This window comes from Caenorhabditis briggsae (assembly GCF_000004555.2).
Source record: "Caenorhabditis briggsae complete genome, chrI, whole genome shotgun sequence".
Classification (NCBI taxonomy): domain Eukaryota; kingdom Metazoa; phylum Nematoda; class Chromadorea; order Rhabditida; family Rhabditidae; genus Caenorhabditis; species Caenorhabditis briggsae.
The window spans coordinates 8,938,392-8,960,268 of record NC_013489.2 but is presented as its reverse complement, the minus strand read 5'-3'; the positions used below and the strand labels follow the sequence as shown (position 1 = coordinate 8,960,268).

General features: G+C 38.6%; 7 protein-coding genes across 7 annotated transcripts in view; 4 read left to right on the top strand and 3 right to left on the bottom strand.

Annotated features, from left to right (window-relative positions):
* CBG25271 overlaps positions 1–391 on the top strand; it is a gene marked incomplete at both ends in the record, with an annotated part of 2,776 nt that extends 2,385 nt beyond the window's left edge. The window contains one exon of the mRNA XM_045239301.1: positions 151–391. Coding sequence (XP_045099280.1) covers positions 151–391 — 241 coding nt within the window. The remainder of the gene's footprint in view (positions 1–150) is intronic.
* A 272-nt stretch (positions 392–663) lies between these two features.
* On the bottom strand, positions 664–2,575 carry Cbr-prp-4 (the record flags this gene model as incomplete). Its single annotated transcript, XM_002639595.1, has 10 exons — positions 664–771; positions 815–1,022; positions 1,077–1,307; positions 1,353–1,470; positions 1,515–1,682; positions 1,728–1,891; positions 1,934–2,049; positions 2,095–2,232; positions 2,289–2,441; positions 2,489–2,575. 10 exons carry the CDS (start codon positions 2,573–2,575, stop codon positions 664–666), a joined length of 1,491 nt encoding a protein of 496 aa, XP_002639641.1.
* Positions 2,576–3,297: 722 nt separating this feature from the next.
* On the top strand, positions 3,298–4,008 carry CBG12356 (the record flags this gene model as incomplete). The annotated part of the gene is made up of 4 exons (XM_002639596.1): positions 3,298–3,432; positions 3,478–3,608; positions 3,659–3,811; positions 3,858–4,008. The coding sequence occupies 4 exons, from the start codon at positions 3,298–3,300 to the stop codon at positions 4,006–4,008; spliced, it is 570 nt and encodes a 189-aa protein (XP_002639642.1).
* A 317-nt stretch (positions 4,009–4,325) lies between these two features.
* On the top strand, positions 4,326–9,968 carry Cbr-gls-1 (the record flags this gene model as incomplete). Its single annotated transcript, XM_002639597.1, has 15 exons — positions 4,326–4,437; positions 5,119–5,297; positions 5,976–6,076; positions 6,133–6,247; positions 6,313–6,720; positions 6,764–7,077; positions 7,128–7,651; positions 7,699–7,938; positions 7,988–8,109; positions 8,165–8,357; positions 8,407–8,573; positions 8,683–8,853; positions 9,063–9,144; positions 9,537–9,758; positions 9,811–9,968. 15 exons carry the CDS (start codon positions 4,326–4,328, stop codon positions 9,966–9,968), a joined length of 3,108 nt encoding a protein of 1,035 aa, XP_002639643.1.
* A 1,647-nt stretch (positions 9,969–11,615) lies between these two features.
* CBG12358 lies at positions 11,616–13,905 on the bottom strand (the record flags this gene model as incomplete). The annotated part of the gene is made up of 6 exons (XM_045239275.1): positions 11,616–11,646; positions 11,736–12,338; positions 12,401–12,972; positions 13,044–13,300; positions 13,345–13,488; positions 13,539–13,905. The coding sequence occupies 6 exons, from the start codon at positions 13,903–13,905 to the stop codon at positions 11,616–11,618; spliced, it is 1,974 nt and encodes a 657-aa protein (XP_045094841.1).
* A 3,341-nt stretch (positions 13,906–17,246) lies between these two features.
* Positions 17,247–20,032, top strand: Cbr-imp-1 (the record flags this gene model as incomplete). Its single annotated transcript, XM_002639599.2, has 12 exons — positions 17,247–17,303; positions 17,350–17,557; positions 17,691–17,776; positions 17,826–17,915; positions 17,964–18,053; positions 18,103–18,257; positions 18,558–18,730; positions 18,775–18,912; positions 18,963–19,321; positions 19,370–19,484; positions 19,534–19,826; positions 19,940–20,032. The coding sequence occupies 12 exons, from the start codon at positions 17,247–17,249 to the stop codon at positions 20,030–20,032; spliced, it is 1,857 nt and encodes a 618-aa protein (XP_002639645.2).
* A 307-nt stretch (positions 20,033–20,339) lies between these two features.
* CBG12360 lies at positions 20,340–21,847 on the bottom strand (the record flags this gene model as incomplete). Its single annotated transcript, XM_045239266.1, has 5 exons — positions 20,340–20,663; positions 20,710–20,906; positions 20,949–21,039; positions 21,086–21,232; positions 21,446–21,847. The coding sequence occupies 5 exons, from the start codon at positions 21,845–21,847 to the stop codon at positions 20,340–20,342; spliced, it is 1,161 nt and encodes a 386-aa protein (XP_045094842.1).
* Between the last annotated feature and the right edge of the window lie 30 nt (positions 21,848–21,877).

Below are 21,877 nucleotides of genomic sequence, written 5' to 3'. Positions count from 1 at the left end.
CACAGTAAATGAGATATATAGGCTCAAAGTGGACGATCCGGGTGTCGTTCTATTAGAGGTTTTACGGTATATGGGCTTGACAATTTGACGGGCGTTTTATTAGACTGTTTACGGCATCGAAAGACCGATGAATCAACCTAATACTTTCAGAACAATTCTCGGTTGCGTATTGGTATATTCAATATTCCAATTTCAAAATCAATGTGACTCATTGCTCTACTTCACTGCCTTCATTTACTGTGTTCTTTCCCTTATATGTTCTGTGATTGCTTGCGTTTTCTGGATCTGTTGCTGTTGTTTCCTAGTGGTGAGAGGAGGATATAGAATCGTTAATACGGATGTTTACGTTAATGAAAATGAATTCGTGACTGTGGGAAAACGGCCGGTTTGAAAAAGATGTTGATCTTTAAAACTTTTGATAACTTGCTATCTCGAATAAATATTTTTTGTTGCACCACATTTTGAAGGATAGTGGTCCTAATCTTGAGACTGTTGTCTCTTGAAGTGCTATCTGCTTGGGTGTTTTTTGAAGAACGAATTTCATAATTTCAGTTAGTTATTCTGAACATTTAAATTTAATAAATTCATTGACAGATCATTTTCGGCTGTGAACAAAACAGAAATGTTGAAATTATAAGGATAAAAATGTAAGAAGAAAACATATCAATAATCAGATTGGGCCCATAACTTGAATGTACGATCAAAAGCAGAAGAACACATCCATTGTCCATCTGGACTGATATCAACGCAGAGAATTCGAGTGTCGTGTCCCTAAAATTCGAGAAAATGTTCGAAATTAGCCAAGTAAAAATACCTGCAACTGTCGCAATGGTTGCCATCCAGTGGTAGACCACATTTTGAGTGTACAATCAAAACTGGCTGAAACAAGATATTGGCCTGCAGCATCTGCACGAACCCGTGTGACGACTGACGTATGTGCTGGCATGGTATAAGTGTTTCGGCGCATTCGAAGATCCCAAACTTTCATTGAATTATCCGAGCTTCCAGTAATCATTTCATAGCTAGAATGAGAATAAAAATGAATTTAACGTTAGAAGAATTTATCGCAGCCTTACCCATTCGGCATCCACTCAACAGAATGAATTTCTTTTGTGTGTCCATCAAGGAACATAATACATCTTCCTGTTCGCATATCCCAGACTCGACCATAGCAATCATGTCCACCAGTCAGAGCAACAGAACCATCAGGGTGAAACGCTACATCAGCTACTGATTTTGAGTGTCCTTCTTGGAACAATAACTCTTTTTTCGTTATCAAATCATACATTCTCCAGGTAGAATCAAAGCTGAAAACAATTTATTTAAATTTGAAAAGGAAAATAAAGTTTTACCATGCTGTGGCTAGATGGAGTCCATTTGGATGAAATGCTAGTTTCGATACTCGCTGCGGGTGCTTCTCAATCTCTCCAATTGGTGTTTCTTGGGTCAAAGACCATAGTAGGACCGTTCCTGAAAATAATTTGTGTATTTTATTCCTATTACCAAAGCCTTACCATCATAAGCACCTGAAACTACATTCAACGAAGATGCATCGTTTTGTGTAAAAGCTCCTGGATGAAATCGAGCACATCCAGCTTGTGCAGAATGACCAGTATACTTCATTTCCTGAGCACACTGTTCTCTTTTCCAGACTGCTACTGAACCAGACCAACCAGCAGTAACTAAAAATGAGCAATTTAACTGGAACAATAGAAACATACACTAACCAATATGCTGTGAATCTGATGAAAATTCACAAAAAGCGACAGGACGAGTATCGGCAACTTGAGAAGAATGAAGGTTAATTTGTTGTACCCATTTGTGAGCTTCTTGCCGAGCCAAAGCTTTCTCGTGCGCAGGTTGAGCGGCATCCTCGCGTGCTTTCTCCAGTCTGAAAATTGAATTTTTTCAGGAAAAAAAAAGTTTTTTCAACCTCAATTTAGCTTTTCTAAGCGAAAAATCGGCAATTGCAACTCGTGCCTTACGGAGCTCTACTGGTCCTCTATGGTACCATGTCACAGTTTCTTCATCGGCTTTATCGGCATTAACCTGCAAAAAACTTGAATGAAACTATAAATACAATTAGGTTAGAACCTCGTCGGTATGCAATACAGCAGCAATTTCGTCTTCAGACATCGTAGAAAGTAGAGCTCGGAGTCTTTCTCGTCTATCCAGTGCATCTTCTCCGAATAAGCAAATTGGTTGGTTTAAAGCACGAAGTTTCAGTTTTACCTGAAAGTATTTTCAAAGGCTTCATTAAAATGAAAAAAACTATTTCTATTTTGTACCTGAACATCGTCTGTAGGGAGCGTGAGTGTTCGAGCTCGTCTCCTTCTGTCGAATTCAGCGAGCATCTCTGCATCGTGACGAGAGTCTGCTTGATTGGTTACTTCCATTCTTTCCAGAGATACTGTTGGTCCATGGCTTTTTTGAGCCGAATTCTGGAAATAAAAGAATATATTTATCACAAAAAACTAACTTTTCAGACCAAAATCGCATTCACACTGTCTGCGTTGGCTAATGATCCAAACTGTTTCGGAGGTGCAGGAACTGCGAACTTATCGTCTTCACCCATTATTTTTCTAAAATATTGAATATGAAATAGCAAATTCCGAATAGAATGAACAGAAGATTAAACTTTTTAGAGTGAAAAAAGAGAGCTGAATGAAACTACAGTAGTTCAAAGGAACATTTCAAATGCACCCGAGTGACTCTCGCACCGACAAGTTTACTGTTTTTATTAGCCAATACAAAGCAACAACTTCAAGTTTCTTTTTCTTCTTTCCAATGAATGTTGTCAGCAAACCCTTTAATGTGGTTATGCATGATTTGTTTTTTAAATACAAAAAAATACATGACATACATTTTTTCGCATGCATGCATTAATTTTTTGTTTTTAAAAATTACAAAAAAAAATACATTTTTATGTCATGCATAACCCCATTAAAACTAATTTTTTCGCTCAAAAAATACGAAAAAGGATTCAACTAAAAATTTTGAAGAAGCCAGCATGTGCGCCCCATCGCGATGTGAATGAAGATTTTCTCGCTCTTTTTTCCACTATCCCTGCTTTATACTGCTAATTAATGTCATTACCTTTAATACGCACAGTTAGCAGTAGAATAACTTTTGGAGCATTGAAAACGCTCTCATTTGTCTGAAAAAATTTTTGTTCGGTTCCAATTCTCGAAAATACCTGCAATTGTATTTTGTTCATTTTTAATGCTCACCGTTGTTCCCAGTGATATTTTCCTGGTTCTTTGTTCAATAGTCCTCAACTTTTTAGAGTCTTCGAATATGCGGAAAATGAATATGATAGTCGCTATGGATACAGAAGGAGGAATCGGTAAAAACGGAGTTCTACCATGGAGAATCAGAAAAGATATGCAGTACTTTGCAGCTGTCACTAAAAAAGTATCAGACCCGGCAAAGGTAATTTATTTCTTATTATTTTAAAATAATATATTGGTTTTGCAGAGGAATGCAGTACTGATGGGCCGGAAATGCTGGGAAAGCATTCCAGAATCCCGTCGTCCTCTTCCTGGTCGCTTGAACATAGTTCTCAGTCGCCAGCTTGAAAAACAAAACACCGATAACTTGATTGTAGTGTAAGTCGTTCCTAAATGATATTGATTTCCTACAAGTTCATTTCTTCCAGAAATTCGCTTGAATCTGCTTTGAAACTTCTCTCAGAAGCACCCTTCGTTGATTCTATTGAAACTATTTGGAATATCGGAGGAGCTGAAATCTATGATCTTGCGCTTCGGGAAAATTTAGTCGACGAGATCCATTTGACACGAATTCACAAAAAGTTATATCTGAATGATTTTTTAAAAAATTAATTTCATATTATTCAGTTTCGAGGCTGATGTTCACCTCAAATCGCTTGATTTCAACAAACTGAAGAAGATTATCGATGCTGAAGCGTCTTCGGAAAACTCGGAACTTTTTGAAGAGAATGGCCTACAATTCGAGATTGGGAAATGGAAAATCATTGAACACTGCTAATTTTTGTATTCTAACCTCACTACTCATTCCTCAATTGTCGGGTGTGAAATGTTTACATTGTAATTATGAATCTGTCATATACTTTTGACTGTTTATATTATTTACTATCGTTCCTATGCGATCTCTATGCTTACAACAATTTTTTTCTCTCCAGATTCTGACTCTAATCTTACAGTCAAAGTTTCTCCCAGAAAACATTGAACGTCTTGGAAAACTGGTTTTCAACACATTATGGCGAACAAGAAGGTAAGATATTTATAGTAAATTTGACATTTCGAACCAACAACCAGAACAAAAAGAGCACCGATGGTTCAACGATGAATGGTAATCCAATAACGACATCCGGATCTGCTCAAAACGTGCCGCAGAATCTACAAAATGCAAACGTTCCGTCATCCAATCAACACAACAACAATCCCGCGTCTTCCAGTAAGTAACTAACTGTAAGAAAATTGAGTTTAAGATTTTTGTAATGTGTGTAATAAGATTTTATGAGTAAATAAAAAAAAACACTCTTTTAGCTATTCATATAGTAGTTCCCATAGTGTAATCATATGCAAAACGTAACCTCTCTATCCGGTAAGAAAAGAGAATGGAAAGGAAGGCTGGAGGGCAAACATATAATAAAAAAATTATAAAAGAAGAGAAAGCCCACCATCACAGGCACGGTTCTCCTTCTCTATCTCTCCTCTCTTCCCATTCTTTTCGTCGCGACAAACCTCCAGGTGACAAAAGCTGACTTTGCTGCCATAAATGAAACGTTTGAAATTGAATTTTAATCCATACCGCTTGCACATGTGACGATTACATTTTTCATGTCCCGCCCAGTTTCCCAAAATTAACTTTTACTGCCCCAATCATATACCAGGTAGTCATCTCAATTAGAGATTCATTAAGCGCTCAGGTTTTCAACTAGACAAATAATCGGGTCAGATCGATTCGATGTCATATTTCTTTTATGTGTTCTCGTCGGATTTTCAAGTAATTTTTGACGGCACCGCTCATTGCTATGAAAATTGTTTATCTAGCTGCAAAGATATCAGACGTTCTTATGGCAAAGGTATATAGTGTATATCGACTTTTTCTCTGTTTTCTAACCCAGATTTTCAGATGGAACGGTAACGCCAGCTTCCACGGCTACAAATACGACAACTGTGCCGTCTGGTCAACAATCAAATCAGTCACAAAACCAACAGCATCATCAAAAACCAACGAACACGTCTTCCTCCCAGCAAACGAATTCTTCGAAACAACCTATGAAAAAAACTCAACAGGGTGAAGTAGAGAAGGTGAGTTCTTTCGAAACGGTTCGTTCTAGAAGACATGTATCTTGAGTTCCGTTATTAGAAGTTCTGGTATAATCAAATATAGCCCCCACCTCAATATGACCCCCACCTTATAAACAACTATACTATATTAGAGCCCCCCCCCCCACCAGTACAAAGTGGGGGCCTATACTTGAAGAACCTGGTATTCTTAAAATATGGCCCCCACCCCTCCCTGCCTTATTCAATTAAAGGCCCCCGACCATTCAAAAAGGGGGGAGTTGAACTCGAGGAGTTGAACTTGTGAGAGCGATGATTGAGGGTGCGGTGCCGCTACCGACTGAGCCACGCGGGCAAAGAAAAAGCGAACGCCCGATTGCATACATAAAGGCGAGGACGACAGCTGCACGCAGAGTGACATTAAGCGTTGTACACCGTAAACTACGAAAAATCTTCTGTCCCCCCACCTTTAAAGCTCAAAATTTGCATCATGTTAAATTGCATCTTATTTTGAATTGGAATGGACCATTTAAAAGTGGAGGGTCTATATTTGAATTGGTGGGGGCTTTTTTTGAACTGCTGCAAGTGTCTAGATTGTTGGAGGTGGGGGCTATACTTGAATTGGGGTGGGGGCTATATTTGAATTCAGCCGAAGTTCTAATTTAGCACTTGCTTCTCATTTCGTTAAAGATCTACTTGCAGATAAGCAATTCTGGCGGTGGGTCACAAGGGAATCAAGGCAACGTCGGTTTCAGAAGTAGTGCGAATAAAGATCAGAAAGCGAAAGAGAAGGAGAAAGAAAAGTGAGAGAAAATGATTAAGTTCAGAAGTGTGACCCATTTCGTTTTCGTTCGTTCAGAAGTTACCAAAGTCGACAAGGCAACCAGTCCAACAACCATCATCACAATCCGAATCATTTCACAGGAGGCGGTGGAGGCGGGAACCCGCAAAACCATCGGAAAAAGGACAACAAGGTTTGTAAAGGCATACTGATATCGACCAAGAAAAAAATGTCTGGGACTCCTGATCTCTGTTACAGAATCGGGATCACTCGAACCAAAGCCATCGAGGAGGTGCATTTTCAAACAACTACACTAACCACAATCAGCAGTCTCATGGTTATTCAGCCGATACTGGAAAGTCAGCAAGATTCCCATCAAATTCTTCCTTATCTTCTTCTGGAACCACGCCCACTCTTACTGTAGCTCCAACGCCCACACCTACTTCGCCTTCAACTACACCGGTTGTGCAAACTCCTGCAAAAGTTGCTCCTGCTGCTGCTACTGCCGTTTCCCCAGTTATCACACATGAGTCGAAAACAGTGCAAACAGATTATGTCGTCGTTGAGGAAAAAGAAATGCCGCAAGTTGCCAAAAAAGATGAAGATTTGTGTCCATACAAGAACACAAAAATCAAGGAAATGGATACAGTAATAGCGTTTCAAGAGGTGGGATTTCGAGTTAACAATTAATTGAATTCTCGATTTTCAGCATGATGAATGGAATAAAGTTGAGTTGATGTGTGAATTGATCTCATACCTTTCGCCAAGCGACCTCCGTCTTCTCTCAAATTGCATTGATGGGCTGACTCGTCCGTATGTGATGCAAATGAAACCGATAGAAAAAACGGCAAACGGTGTGGATCCACTCGGCGGTTTTCCACCATTCATCTGTGCTCCGATTCCTGTACTACCGTCAACCTTTTCGCCAGCTAGTTCTGAATCTGTTATTTGCAATCAAAGAAACATGGTCAACAACTTATTTTCCTATCAGCAGCATCCACCTGGAATACCGCCTCCGCTTATGTCAGTTGTTTTGAGATTCAGAAGACTTTATTAAACATTTCAATTTTCAGGCCGACTGTAGTATTCCCAGTTGATGAAGCAGTGCAGCATCCGTCATCATCTACTCCTTTGAATCCACCAACGTCAAGGGAAACTGGAAGCGGGACTAAATCAACAAGCAGCACACCGATTGATATCAGCAATCAACCTGATGGTCAGCAACAAGATTCTGAATCTGGGTCCAACAAAGGTATCGGTGGTTCTGTTTCTGCTGACCTTTCGGTTTCAAAAACAACTCCGGAACTAGAAACGAATCATAATCCTGCTCCGAATCTCGTACAGTCAAATTCATCTTCTGCTAAACAGACTGGTCCACAAATTCCAGAGGAATCTGAAAAGTTTTTCAGTAATGTCAAAGACATTGCAAGCTATTTGTATTTATTGATCTCTGTGTGTGCTTCAACGAATAGAAGATCAGCAGCTAAGCTTTCGGACTATGCAAGTAATGTTCTCATTCGAGAAAAGTCTCAGATCTTCGAACGCATTCCAAATGAGCTTGACCAAATTGAACTTCTTGAAGAGATTGGAAAAACAGGTTATTACCAACATTTTTATACAGATTTGCCAACATTTATTTTTCAGTAGTAGCTCTGATTCATCACCCCGCTGTAACTCTCGATGATAAAATTAAATACATAGATATTCGAGACAGTTTACGAACGGAACACGAAAACCTGTTCCGAATGTACTACTCGCCTGAAAAAGTAGCCGAACGGAAGCGACAAGCTGGCATTTTGGAAGGAGGAGTCGGGGAATTGGATGATGGAGAAGGTTCGGACGACGGAGATAATGAAGATGTCGAGCGGAGGTTTGATGTAAACGGTAAGTTTTTGGAAGAGTTGCGATCTTTTTATAACCTACAAACCTTCAGAACCATTCTATCCCTCTTCTGGATATCAACAACCAAAACCATCTTCAGCTCCTGGGACATTCTTTATTACTAGGTTCATCGGACGACAGATTGAGAAAAATGAGAATATGTTCAGTATAGAAGTGAGTCATAAACCTAGAAAACGCTAATAACAGATTTAAACTGTTTTTCTTGCAGATTCATTGGAGTGATGGGGATCGAACTTTTGCTCAAAGATCAAGAGAACAGATTAAAGGACTTCAACATCGGCTTCTTGACGAATTTGGACAGCAACGAAGTGAAAAGTATACTCATCACGGAATGAATTCTTCGTTTTCTTCATTTGATGAGGATCATAAGAAGTTGTCCACGAGTACTTCAACGATGGAAAGTACGCTAGTTTGATCATTTCGGTGGTTATTATAATATAGTTTCTTTAGCGACATTTGCTCTATCTGGTGACCGCATTGTTCCTCGTCTGCCTCGTGAAGCCACACCTGCTCAACACGTTCAGTATATAAACGAATTGTCAGATCTTCCAGCTCGCATGATGCTGTCAAGAGTGATGTGTGAAGAGTTCAACGGAACGAGAGCTCGTACAGACGATGTGAGTATATTTTTGACGGTCAAAAAATAGTAAAATTCCGGTTTTTTGTTGATATAATAGAGAAAAAATAGAGGATCGGATGTTATATTCTGATGTGAAGCTATTACAGGAGGCCAACGAACTATCGGATGGATTGATATTCTCTCGATGGAAGAATCCACGTGCCAAATGTCCACAAAGCTTCTACAATCGAGACGAGAGTGGAAATATTAATCCTCAGCCATATCCTAAAACCATCCATCCCTTCTTGCATTCCAATATACCACAAACACAGTCACAGGTCAGTTTTTATAATGAATACCATTTGTTCTACAACAGCCACATATACCATCAGTTTGTCTCAAATTTATTGTAATTTCGACCTTTAACTATCATTATAACAGCTGAATGCTTTTTGATATAAATCTTGCAGAAACCGGGAAGTTTTGAGATAAAGTGGGTGCGTTCGGCACCAAAATGATACTTTAAAGCAAATTCTTTATATTCCAGATCTTGCTTCCAAGTTGTTCCAACTGCGGAGGGCAACATCTGATGAAAAATTGTGAAAAGGCAACACTTCTGGAAAGAAAGGGTAAGTGAGGAACATTTGAAGTGATTTTTAAAAATTCAATCCACATAGGAGTTCTAAAATGAATATTTTTTGAAGACAGTCTAACTGCTCAGTTTATTCAAATAAATTATGGAGCGATTTAGGGTAACAAACCGATATTTCATTATTTTCTGGTATACCCAAATAGGCGAAAAATAACCATTTTTGCTTACTTTAAATCACCCCATAAGATTTTTTTCGGATAAAAAAGGAATCATAGTGTTAGACATTCATGAGATGGGTTGAACATCCAACACTTAACCTTGTACTTAACCTTATAAACCATATAAACCTCAACCTTATACACACATGAAATTCAAAAAAAATCATCCGGGTGGATTGAATATTAAAACCTTTTTTAATTTTTTGTTCAGCTTTAGCAGAACACAAAATGCGTTACGAAGCCGAAGGAGGACCAATGTCTGCAGCTATGTCAGCATCTACTCAAGCACCGGGTGGAATGGTCCCTGTTTACGCTCAAATGCATCCCCAAATGCATCATCCTGTGTTTATTGATAATCAAGCGATGATGAATGCCAATCATTTCACCCATCATCAACACCAACAAATGATTCAAAGCAACATGTACTTAAACGGTGAGCGACGGGTTCAAACTTTGAAAGTTTTCAAAATGTATATGATTTTTAGGTCAATATCGGCCAAATGGACAATTTGCTGAATCACCAATGGCAATGTTCTATTCTCCTCCACCTCAGGTTGTTTCAAATTGTGGCAATTCGAGTGGTAACAACAGTAACAACGGAAACAATGGAGGAGGAGTCAATCAAAACAGCAATTTCTCATAGAAACCATCTTCAATAATTCCTAGTCGTTATCTTTTTCATGGTCATCATCTATTCATTTCTTGTGATTTCTCTCTCACCGTCTTTCTATTCACCTCTTTTGTTTTTTCTAATTATTTACCTCATCGGTTCTATTTCTCTGCAGTTCTCCACAACGTGTATTTTCTGAGTTTCTCTGATCCATCACACATCTCTTTTGCCATCAGTCACCTTTTTTTGAAATTTTTTTTTTCTGGTTCATAATTCAAATGTTTTACTAAGCAAACTTCAGGAATTTCAAAACCCCTGTGCTTCCTCCCGTGCCACATATTGTTCATCTCTTCTCGGATTAGTTTTATTCCTCTTGTTTTTTTTTCTGTCCCCAACTGCGGAATGCGAGTCATTTCCCAATTCTTCTCGCTCTTTCATCTAGGCATTCTTCCAATTTATTCACAATTCTGTTTATATATACGTATTTTATTAGTGCTAGTTTTTGCCGTTTTCCAGTTTGTGACAAATACTATCCCAACAAGACCTAGTGAATACGCTATCAGATATTCCCCACAATCTTTTTTCCTCGAATTTTTGATCGCTGTAGTCCTATATTCTTGCTGGGAAAGTATATAAGCTCTTCTCCGTATATGTTCCTTTTTTTTCATTGTTCTGTACACTTAAAAGGTTTTAAATGTAAAATGAACGGTTGAAGTAAATTCACAATTGTAGTTCTGAAAGCAGGGTTTGGTGAAAAGGACTTCATAACCACGACTTGAAAAAAGAAGATTATTACAATGAGAATGGAAGGTCGTGAATGAATAATTACAAAAACAACTAATTATCTACATTTTGGGGAAGGAAAAGTGGAAATACAAAACAGCAAAAGACAGAATGGAATATATCAAAAATTTCAAAACCGGAATTTTGAGACTGAAAAGTATGCAAATGAGCAAGAGAAATGCATCATTATGTATCTCCGGATACCTGGGAAAAATTTTCCTAACTGACTATCCGGTGCTGTCATTTAAGATTGTTTTGATGAGGTGACAGCTTCCGGCAGCTGGGTAGGGGGAAGCGATAGAAAAAAGACTGGTTGCAGATAAAAATTGAACAAAATGGCAGGAAATGACAATGTTGAATTGGAGAAATGAGTGACGAATAACCTGGCGATCATGAGACAAAAAGCTGGAATAGAAAGGAGGCGGTTAGTTGGGGAGAAATGATAAATTGGCTTTAACTGAAGTCGTTTTTGAGGGGAGAAGAGTAAGAAGAAACTCGTATAATGTCTATAATTGAATAGCCAGTTCTACCGTTATTCTTAATACAAGTTCTGAACAAGATTGATTCAAAATCCAGATTATAAGTTAGTCTGAAAAATCAGAATCTTGGAACAACAGTATAACAAGCTAGTTAGACATTGATCGAGTTTCCTGAGACTCTAGGAAGGTCTAGGACATCTAATAATACAATTATTGCAGGCGGGAAAAGAAATTAACGAGTGAGACTCGAGAAAAAAAACGGTACAATGAAAATGATAGAAGTGAATGATGCAGAAATTTGATCAAGAAGGGGAGGAATTGACTCGGGTAAAGAGGAGTGAACTGGTTGTTTGAAGAAGGGGACCAGCATTTGAACATGTATCTGGGATACAACACATCTTGACACAAGCATGTAGAATTAGTGATGGGCACGCGAATATGAAGGACGGCTGAAATTGAATGATGCAGTTTATTGAGATATTTCAATGAATGAAGTTTTTTGTTTGCTAGTTGCTCTGAAATATAAATAACAACTTACTTAGTCATTGCTGCGACGTGCCGTCTTCCTTGAGCATGAACCTGTTTAGATACTACTGGAACATCACAACGGCAAACGGTGCAAAAGAGCACTTCTTGGCGACCGGATCCGCTGTTCTTCATAACGAAAATCTCGTTCTCTTCTTCTTCAGGGGTGCGAACTGGAAGCATAGCTTCTAAAAGTTTATCGCGGACTCCCAACGAATTCGCCAAGTTGACAATAAGACGAACGGTAAGATCCGCTTCTTCTGCATTCGCTGGATGAGGTGGCCTGTTTCCCCTGAGCGCATCTTTAGCACGACTTCTGATGTCTCTCAGTCGCGCGTTGTATTCATCGGCAGCCACTGGTCTTTGGCGACGGAGACGGACTGCGGGAACGCGAGGAGCTTCCACGACATTTGAAGCGAAACGAATACTGTGTTGACGAAGGCATCGCAGAAGATGATCTACATCGACTTTGTTGGCTCGTCCATAAACACGGAGATCCGCAAGATGACAATCGGCCAATCGATCAGTTACAGATGATTCCGCCGGGTATATCGTTTGAACTAGAGCATCAAGGTTTCGATGGTTTTGAGGCAGAGCAAGTGCTGGGGTGCCTTGTCTGAAATTATTTGTATTGTTTCAACGTCCTAAAAAGGGTTTTTTGGGTGGAAATAATCTTACCTCAAGCTTCTTGGCGAGAAAATTTCAATCATTCTATAAATAGTGATTCCTTCTCCGATGGTCATTGGTAGTGGTGGAGATCGAACAGTATCATCAATATAAGATGAGTCGTCAGAAGCAACGCTCTCATCATCTCTGTCATTTACAGTAACATCATCATGCTCTAAGAAAGGTGGCAATCCCTGTGCCACCCTCCGTTCATTCTCAATGTTTCTTAGTGTGTCAGTACTGCGACGAATAGCATTTTGCATTTCAGCTGTTCTTTCTAGGTGTCGCCTGCGAAAATTACTGCTCATATTGTCAAATGCTGGATCTTGTCCATTCCAATCCAATAAATCTCTCATGAATTGCTCATTTCTAATCGCTGCCTGTCTTTCTTGAGCACTTTCCCTTTCTCTGCGTAGATGTGCTTCTCGTACAACATGGAGATTTCTGTTTGGATCGGCTTCTGCTTGGGCGAGCTCTTCTCTTGCTAATAATATATCCAAATCGGGCACTGGTTCTTCCTCGGGGACTTCGGGCTCTGGTGGTTCTGGTTCTATCAAATGTGGTGGGCGGTACACGACCATTTCCTACAAAAAATGTACAATAGAAGGAAACAAACACTTATATTTTCTATAAGCTAAACAAGGGAAGAGCTTACTCTCATCCAATCGTTGTCTCCTCGTAGAGCTAATCTTTCCAACGGATTCTCAAGTTGCCAACTAAAATCGAAGTAATCTCGCGGAAGCTCTCCAGTGTATAGCTTTTTCAATGCGTTGATTATTCTATACGTAGTTTTTTCAGCATCATTCAGTTTGCCCAATTCAGACGAAATTCTAGCAGCTATGAACGGTTTCGGCATTTTTGGTTCCTTCCCTGCTTTTATTCTAATAGCATTGAATACCGCTTTTAGGTGTTCTGAAATTATGATAACTCAGATGAACTGGAGTTTTCAGGCTTACCAAAGAGATCTGGAAGCGAATTTTCAGTAAGCTTATTAATTGGAATATGTGCTCCAAGACGTTCGAAATTTTCGTAGTTCGGCAACTCCAATTCTTGTTTTCGGGTCTTCGGCAATTTGATGAGATTCAAGGCGGTAAGGAGTTCTGAAAGCTAGGAAAATTCTTGTTTTCGAATATGATTTCAAATAACTTACGCATAAACTGAAAGTTGATTGGAACTGTAGCAGGCACCTGATCACTGATTTTTCTACATTCCGGGCACTTCATCCCCACAATTACTGCATTGTTCGTATGAGTACCGCAGCTGACGACACATCGAGTGCAGAAAGTGTGACCACATGCAAGAACTCTGGCTTGGTTTTTCGTTGGGTGATACTCATCATAGCAGACACGACAGTTTTGAGTGCTGTCTGCCGCTTCTTTGATAATTTTTAAATTTGGAGAATCTTCCCCTACTAAAACTTCCTCATCGCTTCCTTCATCTTCTTCTTCTTGCATGATCTCCGTGTCGGTTCCATAGTCAGCGTCGGCGTCTGAGAGCACCTCCGCCGACTCAGACATTACGGATTCTGTTGGAAAGGATGCAGTTGAAGAAAATATGAATGAGCTTCACCGAAAATGGTCACTGAAAATGGATAAGATTACAATCGATCATGATTGGCAAGCGAAATTCAAAAAGATAGACCAGAGAGAAAAAAAAATGATATTCAGAAGACAATATTCGAGAAACTTTTGAACAGGACGTTCTGTTTGGTACCGGATAAAAATCAATAGGATTGACTTTATATTGGAAAAGAATAACTGCAAAGATTACAACGAGCATTCAAGAAAAATGATGGGTGGTACGAAAATTTGTAGTTTGTAGACTTGGATGCAAATAAAAAATGTCTTATGTTCGCTATAAAGGGAAGATATTCACTACTAAGTCATCACTACTTCTGTTCAAATCAATCCGGTTTTTTTGAGAAAGAGATTATGACAAATGAAAAATGGGTAGATTGATGGGAAGAATGGAAAAGAGAACTATTGATTAAGTGTGTTCAATGGTAACGAACGAAGCAATAGCTACCGTTTTTCCAAGCAATTGATTGAAACTCATGTGAGAAAACGTTCACGAAAGGTGGGTTCTCCGTTTCAAGACCGTTTTTCGGCTGTCCGTGAACACTTCCAAGAGTGTACATAGAACACTTTACGCGCCTTTTTCCTGCGTCTCTTGTCCGGTTTTTCGGTCAATATATCGAGGTGTAGAGACGGAGGCATACATGGGAAAACAGGGAAGAAGAAGAAGGAAAGGAAGCAGCTAGCCGTAATACTGAACACACGACTCGTATTTTGATATTTGGATTTTTTGTGGTCTATGACAAAAAAAAACTCTTGTTTTCTGTTGTCGGAATTACTCTTTCTTGCAAGCTCACAAGGGAAGGTTTTTTAGACAACGGTTGAGAATTTGCTCAAGGTTTGTACAAAGGTACTTTCGAACATGCTGAATCCGAACTCGAAAAAAATTTTTAGCCCGTTCTCAAAGGCTTTCGAAATATTGCCTCTGAAAGTATTTTCAGTGCTGAATTTTGACCAAAAACATATATTTTTCGTGGTTTGAAACTCGATTTTCAGGATTTTTTAAAGTGCGAAACAAACACACCTTGAAAGTGATTTCTTGAAAATTTTTTGAAAAGTGCGAAAAGTTGTTCCAATTATTCAGAAACGATAAAAATAACATTCTGACAGATTTTGAAGCCCAATGTTGCCTTTGGGCTCAAAAAATCTCCAAAATCTGATTGTTGTTAGAACTTTGACCGTCCCTAATTTCTGAAATATCGCTTGAAGTTCACTGAAACCTATAGAAATAAGTTCAAATCTTGTATGTGATCGATTTAACAGTACCCCACCTCGACAAGAGCAAAATTGAGCAATTTTCAGATGCTGAAATTTTCGTTTTTAACGATAGGAGGATGTAAGGACCGGTCGAAAAGACCATTATCTATTTTTTCCTCAAACTCTCATAAAATCTTTTTTTTTCTTTGGAAACTTTTGAAATTAATAAAAAAGTGTCATATAGTGCCTAGGGGGGCAAACTTGAAATCAAAAATTAGTTTCAAAAAATGCAAAAAAAGTTTTACCACAGAGGAGGCCGAACCAGCATAGTCACTCCTAACGAGCCACCTCTTACCACAACACCACACAACCGATATTTTCCTCTCACGCGGAATTAGTAGAGGAGGGAGGGGGAAGCTGAAATTGCCTGCGCGGTAAAATCGGCCCAAAATTTCAGACAAAACCTTCCCTTGTCAGTTAAAAGTTTCGGTGTTTCTAAACGAGTCTGCAAATACACACGTGCTTCTCAAAGAAAACTATTAAAACGACTAATAAACCAAAATAATGTTTAAAATAATGTGTCGACATCGGAAAAAAGCCTTCATGAACCCAAAATGTACCAAAACGAACTGTTATAAATACACAGCATTGAATTGTTTGTCCTTTGTTCTCATGTTCTATTTATTCTGAATAATTTTTTGTCAAGATTTTTTTGGTATCACAATATAATGAAGTAATTCAAAATTACCAAATTAGATGTAATTGTGGAATCAGGATTCTTCGAATCCATATGTTAAAATTAGAAAAAAATCACTCTATCTGTATGTGCTCTTCTTGATACATTGAAATCTAGTTTTCCAGGCTTCTAGAGAGGTAGTTGCTGCAAAATAATCGTAAGACTCATTCAGTATAAAAATGATCTCTTGTCAGAATTTGTAACCGGCGGATTTACATTATCCCCCGTTGTTTCCATTTCAACATATTTATGCCTCTTTCATTCGATGAATCATACATTTCCCATGTAAGGCGAACATGTAATTTTTTCTATTAGATAATGCTGTTTTCGAATTTTTAAAGCATGGTCATATGTCGCAAAATGAAAATTATAGTCAAATTGTATTAATAACTGAAATTATTTTCTATAGAATTTAACTATTTATTTTGTGTTTGACGATTTGCCGTTATTTTCTTTAAAACAAATCTAGGAAATTAAAAATTACGTAGTAGAAAACAAACGGAAAAGGAAGTAAATCGATGAAAAATCCGGAAAATAATAATATTTTCCTTGCACAAATATAAAATTTCTATTCCCGCCGAGTACCGTAAGCTTAAAGGCGCATCGCTCATACATTTCATGTGTATTATGCGGATCACTTCCGAATTACCGCGAACATAAATATTCTCTTGATGAACACCAATTTTTATTTAAAAAACTTCGATTTTTGAATGTTCTGCATGCCTTACACGTTCGAATTTCTAAAACACTTTTCAAACCTATTTAATCTATTATAAAACACAATTTTGAATTTCTCTCATTCTCATCGTTCTCTTGAGTCAACTCGAATTAGTTTTCTGCTTCTATTTCGACCTATAATTCAGTTTTCGCAAGAAGGTCTCACACCACTCGATCATAAAGAAGTAACGAGGTCGCCTTGGTCTCATTCATCCCTCTCTTCCCTTTTTCTCAATCCTTTGTATTTGTGGTTCTCATAAGAATATAAGCTGTTAGATATATGGTGTCCCGACTCGATTTTCAGTTCTCCGATCATTACTCTTGATGACATAGTTTGTTCAATCTGTGAAGCCCCAGCTTATAACTCTGACGTTTTTAATGGCTCCTCCCATTCGTTGTCTCCTCTCTTGTTTCGCCCAGCCAGGTGCGAAAGGGTATTCCTCCGCAAAATAGCTTATTATTATTTTTCGAATGGGCGATAGCAAAAATTAATTTGTATTTTTTGCTTGTTTTGTCATACCAGACAACTCACTTCCTGTTTACTTTAGTATCTCTGTTCTTCCTTTTGTGCTTACCAGAACACGATTTCCTATTGTTAATTATCTGAACTAATTTTTTTTCCAGATCGATCTCAATGAGGATAGCCATCCCCAATGCATTATTCATCTTACTACTAGTTTACATTTCAACTGTAAGTAAATATTGTATATGATTTTATCCATTTGTCTTATTTTCAGACTGTTACTACACAATCTAGAGAGTACTCATCTCATCGAGGACCGTTCCGAACCAGTTATGTTTTCATGACAGTACATAATAAAAGAACTGGAGAGCAGTCCAAATCGTGTGTCAATTATCAGCAATATCTACGAGACGACACTTCGTCAGCATTAATCGGATACAATTTCGAGACTGCTCATCCGTTTGTTTTCAAGTTTTGGGGAGGTTTGTGGGCTTCTGGAAAGAGCTTGAAAAGTAATGCTCCGATTCAGGAACGTACAATCGAACAAAAGTCTGCCCACTACCATCCAGTTCTTCCGGAGATCAGATAGTGTATAATGATGGAGTCGTTCCTTAGACTATCGGATTGAAGATGACGGAACACCATGCACCAGGCCATTTGTGCAATCTCACACAGCATTCCGAAACGCCAGCCAATTTACAGTTAGTTTTTCATGGAATTTCAAACTAAAAACAATTTTAACAATATCAGATTGACACTTTGAAACAACATGGAGCTAGTGTTTCTCTTCTAGTTTTGGATCGTGGAAGGATGTTCATTAACACTTGGAAAGATTATTTGGTAAGTCTTGATATGATTTGAAATCAAAATCTATGTTGAGATTTTCAGTTCTCTGATTTCTTTGATCCATACATCAATAGTTCTGCTGCGATTCCAACATTTTACATTTATCGCTCGGATTTGATCGGAAAAATTATGGTAATCATGAACCTGGAATTATCTGTTTCCTAATGTTTCAATTATATAGACTGTCACTAATAAGGAAGACATGGGCGAGGACAACATCGAAATTCGTTTCCATCGTCCTTCTGGTTTTCCGATCGATCCATCATTCATCGTCATCTGGCTCATTTCAATGACGTGTGTCGCTGGAGGAGGATTCTGGGCTTTCAACAGGCACCGGTAAGTAAAGACGACTACAACAGCCAATGTGTTTTGATATGCAGTCCCTGATACGAGTGGTAAACACCTACCGATATTTAAAAAATACCAAAAGGGGGACCCTTATAAAAATTTTCACCTGCTGATATTTTTGGAAAAATTACAAAGAGCACATAAGGGAGGACCCTTATCTGATTTTTACACCTATTGATATTTCGTCGGCCGAATTTTCAGTATCAGGTCCTCTTCGATATGTGAATCTGATTTCGATAGTTTTGCTTCCGCATATTCTGACAAAAGTCAAATATTTCATAAATTCAGCGCCGGAAAGGATCTTTCCCTGGCACAGCGAATGGATGAAGAAGAACAAAAATCGAATGAGTCGGCAAAGAAGGGATTCTTCGACAAGTTTGCAGGAATGGTTACAATTGCTCTTATGATGGTCACACTCTGTGGAGTACTTCTTCTTGGATACTTTTTCAGATCTGTTTTAGGTAAAAGATCTGATAAATCAACCTTTTATAAAATATGTTTTCAGTTATATTCTTCAACATTTTCCTGGTAATCTTTGGAACGTGCAGTCTTTACGGTTGCATTCGCGGCTTCTTCTCGAATTTTTCGTTATCTAGCCATCGATGGTATAAAGCAAAAATGGGATGGATGCCGACGTGCTGTGGTGAGGAATTACATTAAATCTACCAAAAAAACAATAATTCCTCGTTTCAGGTCTTAACAACAACCGTCAATATTCCGAAGTATTCGTTTCTCTAGTGTGCCTATCATTCTGCGTAACATGGTTCGTATATCGCCGTCAGCCATATGCATTCATTCTTCTCGACATAATCAACATTGCCCTGTGTATGCATGTATTGAAATGTCTTCGACTTCCAAGTCTCAAGTGGATATCTATTCTCATGTTATGCATGTTCATCTATGATGCCGGAATGGTTTTTGGAACACCTTATATAACATCGAATGGATGTTCCGTTATGCTGGAAGTGGCAACGGGGCTTAGTTGCTCAGCGAAGGAGAAAGGAAAAGGATATCCAATTCCACCAGTGGAGCAGGAATCTGTTCCAGAAAAGGTAGCTGAATCCAAGTTTTCAAGGATATAAAACTTGATATTATTTCAGTTTCCTATGCTGATGCAAGTAGCTCATTTCAATCCAATGAATGAATGTTTGGACATGGAAGTCGAGTTGGGATTTCAGTTTACTATACTTGGACTTGGTGACATCGTCATGCCGGGTATCATTTTTATTCAATTTCAATGTTTAATTCGTGAAAATGATTTCAGGATATCTTGTGGCGCATTGCTTCACAATGAACGGATACTCGGAAAGAAGTCGTTTGATCTATGGAATCGTGTCGATAGTGGGATACGGTGCTGGTTTGATAGTCACCTTCCTGGCATTGGCTTTGATGAAGACAGCTCAACCAGCACTTATTTATCTTGTCCCATCGACTCTCATTCCTATCATTCTCATGGCTGTTTGTCGTGGAGAATTCAAAAATATTTGGAATGGAGTGCCTGTGGATTCAGCGCCCTTGGTGAGCGACAGTGGTGATATGGTGGACGGAAATAAATCGGTAGGAGAGAAATTGATGTTCTAGTGTGAATTTTGTTTCTGAATCTGGTTTTTCAACTTGCACGAGCGTTATGAATTAGATCACCCTTTGATAATCTTCAATTCATTTTGCAGATCACAAACTCGTCGGCTGCGATGGAAACAGCATCTGATGAACTTGCTGAGTCCAACTCCACTAGTCAAGAAAATCAACCCGTGAACGTGTAGCGTTTTGTGTAAAAAACATAATCTCGAAAAACTTTCCAAGATGAAGCTTCAAAAACAAAGCCAAATTAAAACAAACATATATTTCTAGGTTTGAAATTATTCATTGCAAATATCTTCATGAAATCTCTCTCAAACTTTAACTTCATAATTGTCTCCGATTTATACGAGTACTTTTCTGTCCTATTTTTTTCTGTATCTAGTTACTTTTCCAAACTTTCCTGTTCAAAACAGAAAATGTGTCACCACGTCTGAAATAAAATTTGAACAACTCCGGTTAAGACTTTATTAGACATTCAGGTCTCATGCATTACAACAAATAAAGCAAGAATTTACACATAAGACATGGGGAATTTGTCCGTGAAAGTAGTCGAGAGCGGCACACGATCAATGGAGTTGGCGCCTGAAAATGAAAGACTGCATATGTTAAAGGAACGACAACTGACGGCCAAATGATAGAATATGTCTTTTCCAAATAACTGACAACTTCTTTCTTGTGATTGATACATTTGATTCTAGAATCGAGAAGATCAGCAACCTGAAGTGCAGCTTCAGCCACGGTTGAAAATCGGCGAAGGACATCAAATCTGCGGGACATGACGATGTTCGTTTGACGAACCGTTTCTTCGACAAACTGGAAAATGAACGATGATAATGGCATTATCTTGAATAGAGCTTACATTCGTCGGTTTAGTCGCGATTTCTCTATCTCCATTAACGGTAGTTTCAGATTCTGTTTTTACGGACACTTGCAGAACAGTGTTAGTTGAAGTAACAGAACTAATGCTAGACTTTCTTGAAGAGGAAGAAATTGACGATAAGGATGCGTTTTCATCGTCTTTCTGGTTACAGGGAATACCCATTCGAATCCGGTGTTCTGAAATTCGATTTTACCGAAAATTCTCGAGAACACCCGTACCAGTCTGCCGACTATTTCTGATATTGAAACCCTCGTTCTCCTTGAATTTTATGTCATCTGCGACAGCCCGCGAAACATCGGAGTATGCGGTCTGAATCGGGGAAAATCGTTCCAGATAGTGCTGTACATCAACTCACTAATAATTTATCAGCTTGCTCCTTAACGTACGAATAACCTTGAACACGAAAATCATTAAGTGTTCGAACTGTTTGATTAAGCATAGAAAGACGACTGTGCCATTCATAGACTGACTCTGACGCAGACAGATAATCAATCACCGGAATCTTAAATTTGGGAATTTCTTTAGTCTCTTAACAGGTTATAGACCTTTGGCAACGTCTTACTTCCATTCATGGATATCATAAAATAATCAACGGGCGTTTCAGCGGTCATGTTCGCAAACTTCTCCAAGCTGATTTCGATTTTTGTACCAACTTCGCCGGAGGCAGTTTTTAACTGAGTCATGAATTAATGATTGAAACGAAGATGAAACTAACCGCGAGTGGCTCGGCAGGTTTCATAAATTTTTTGTGTGGTGAGTGAACTCCTCGAAATGCGCAAGATCCACAAAAAACCTTCTCACGGCGATAGAAAAGGGATGGCGACAAAACAGGAACCGTCTGCTGAAGGGCGTAGCCACAATTTTCTTTGACACAAACGAATAATTGACTGTGTGGGGAATAAACGAAACAGGCAGAGCAAGCACTCATTGTGTCAGAGTAGGTCGAATATTCGGAGCTGGTATACTCGGAATTGATTTCAGAAACCGAGCAGCCTGAGACACTGTTATTTTGGACATCTTCATCACTGTACTGGTCAAAATTATCCGACTTCTTGCGGATGGTCACTGAAAAATACATACTTTCGGTTTTCATAACAGCTATAAGCTCAATACACATATTGTTTGACACTCCACCGATTCCGAGGAA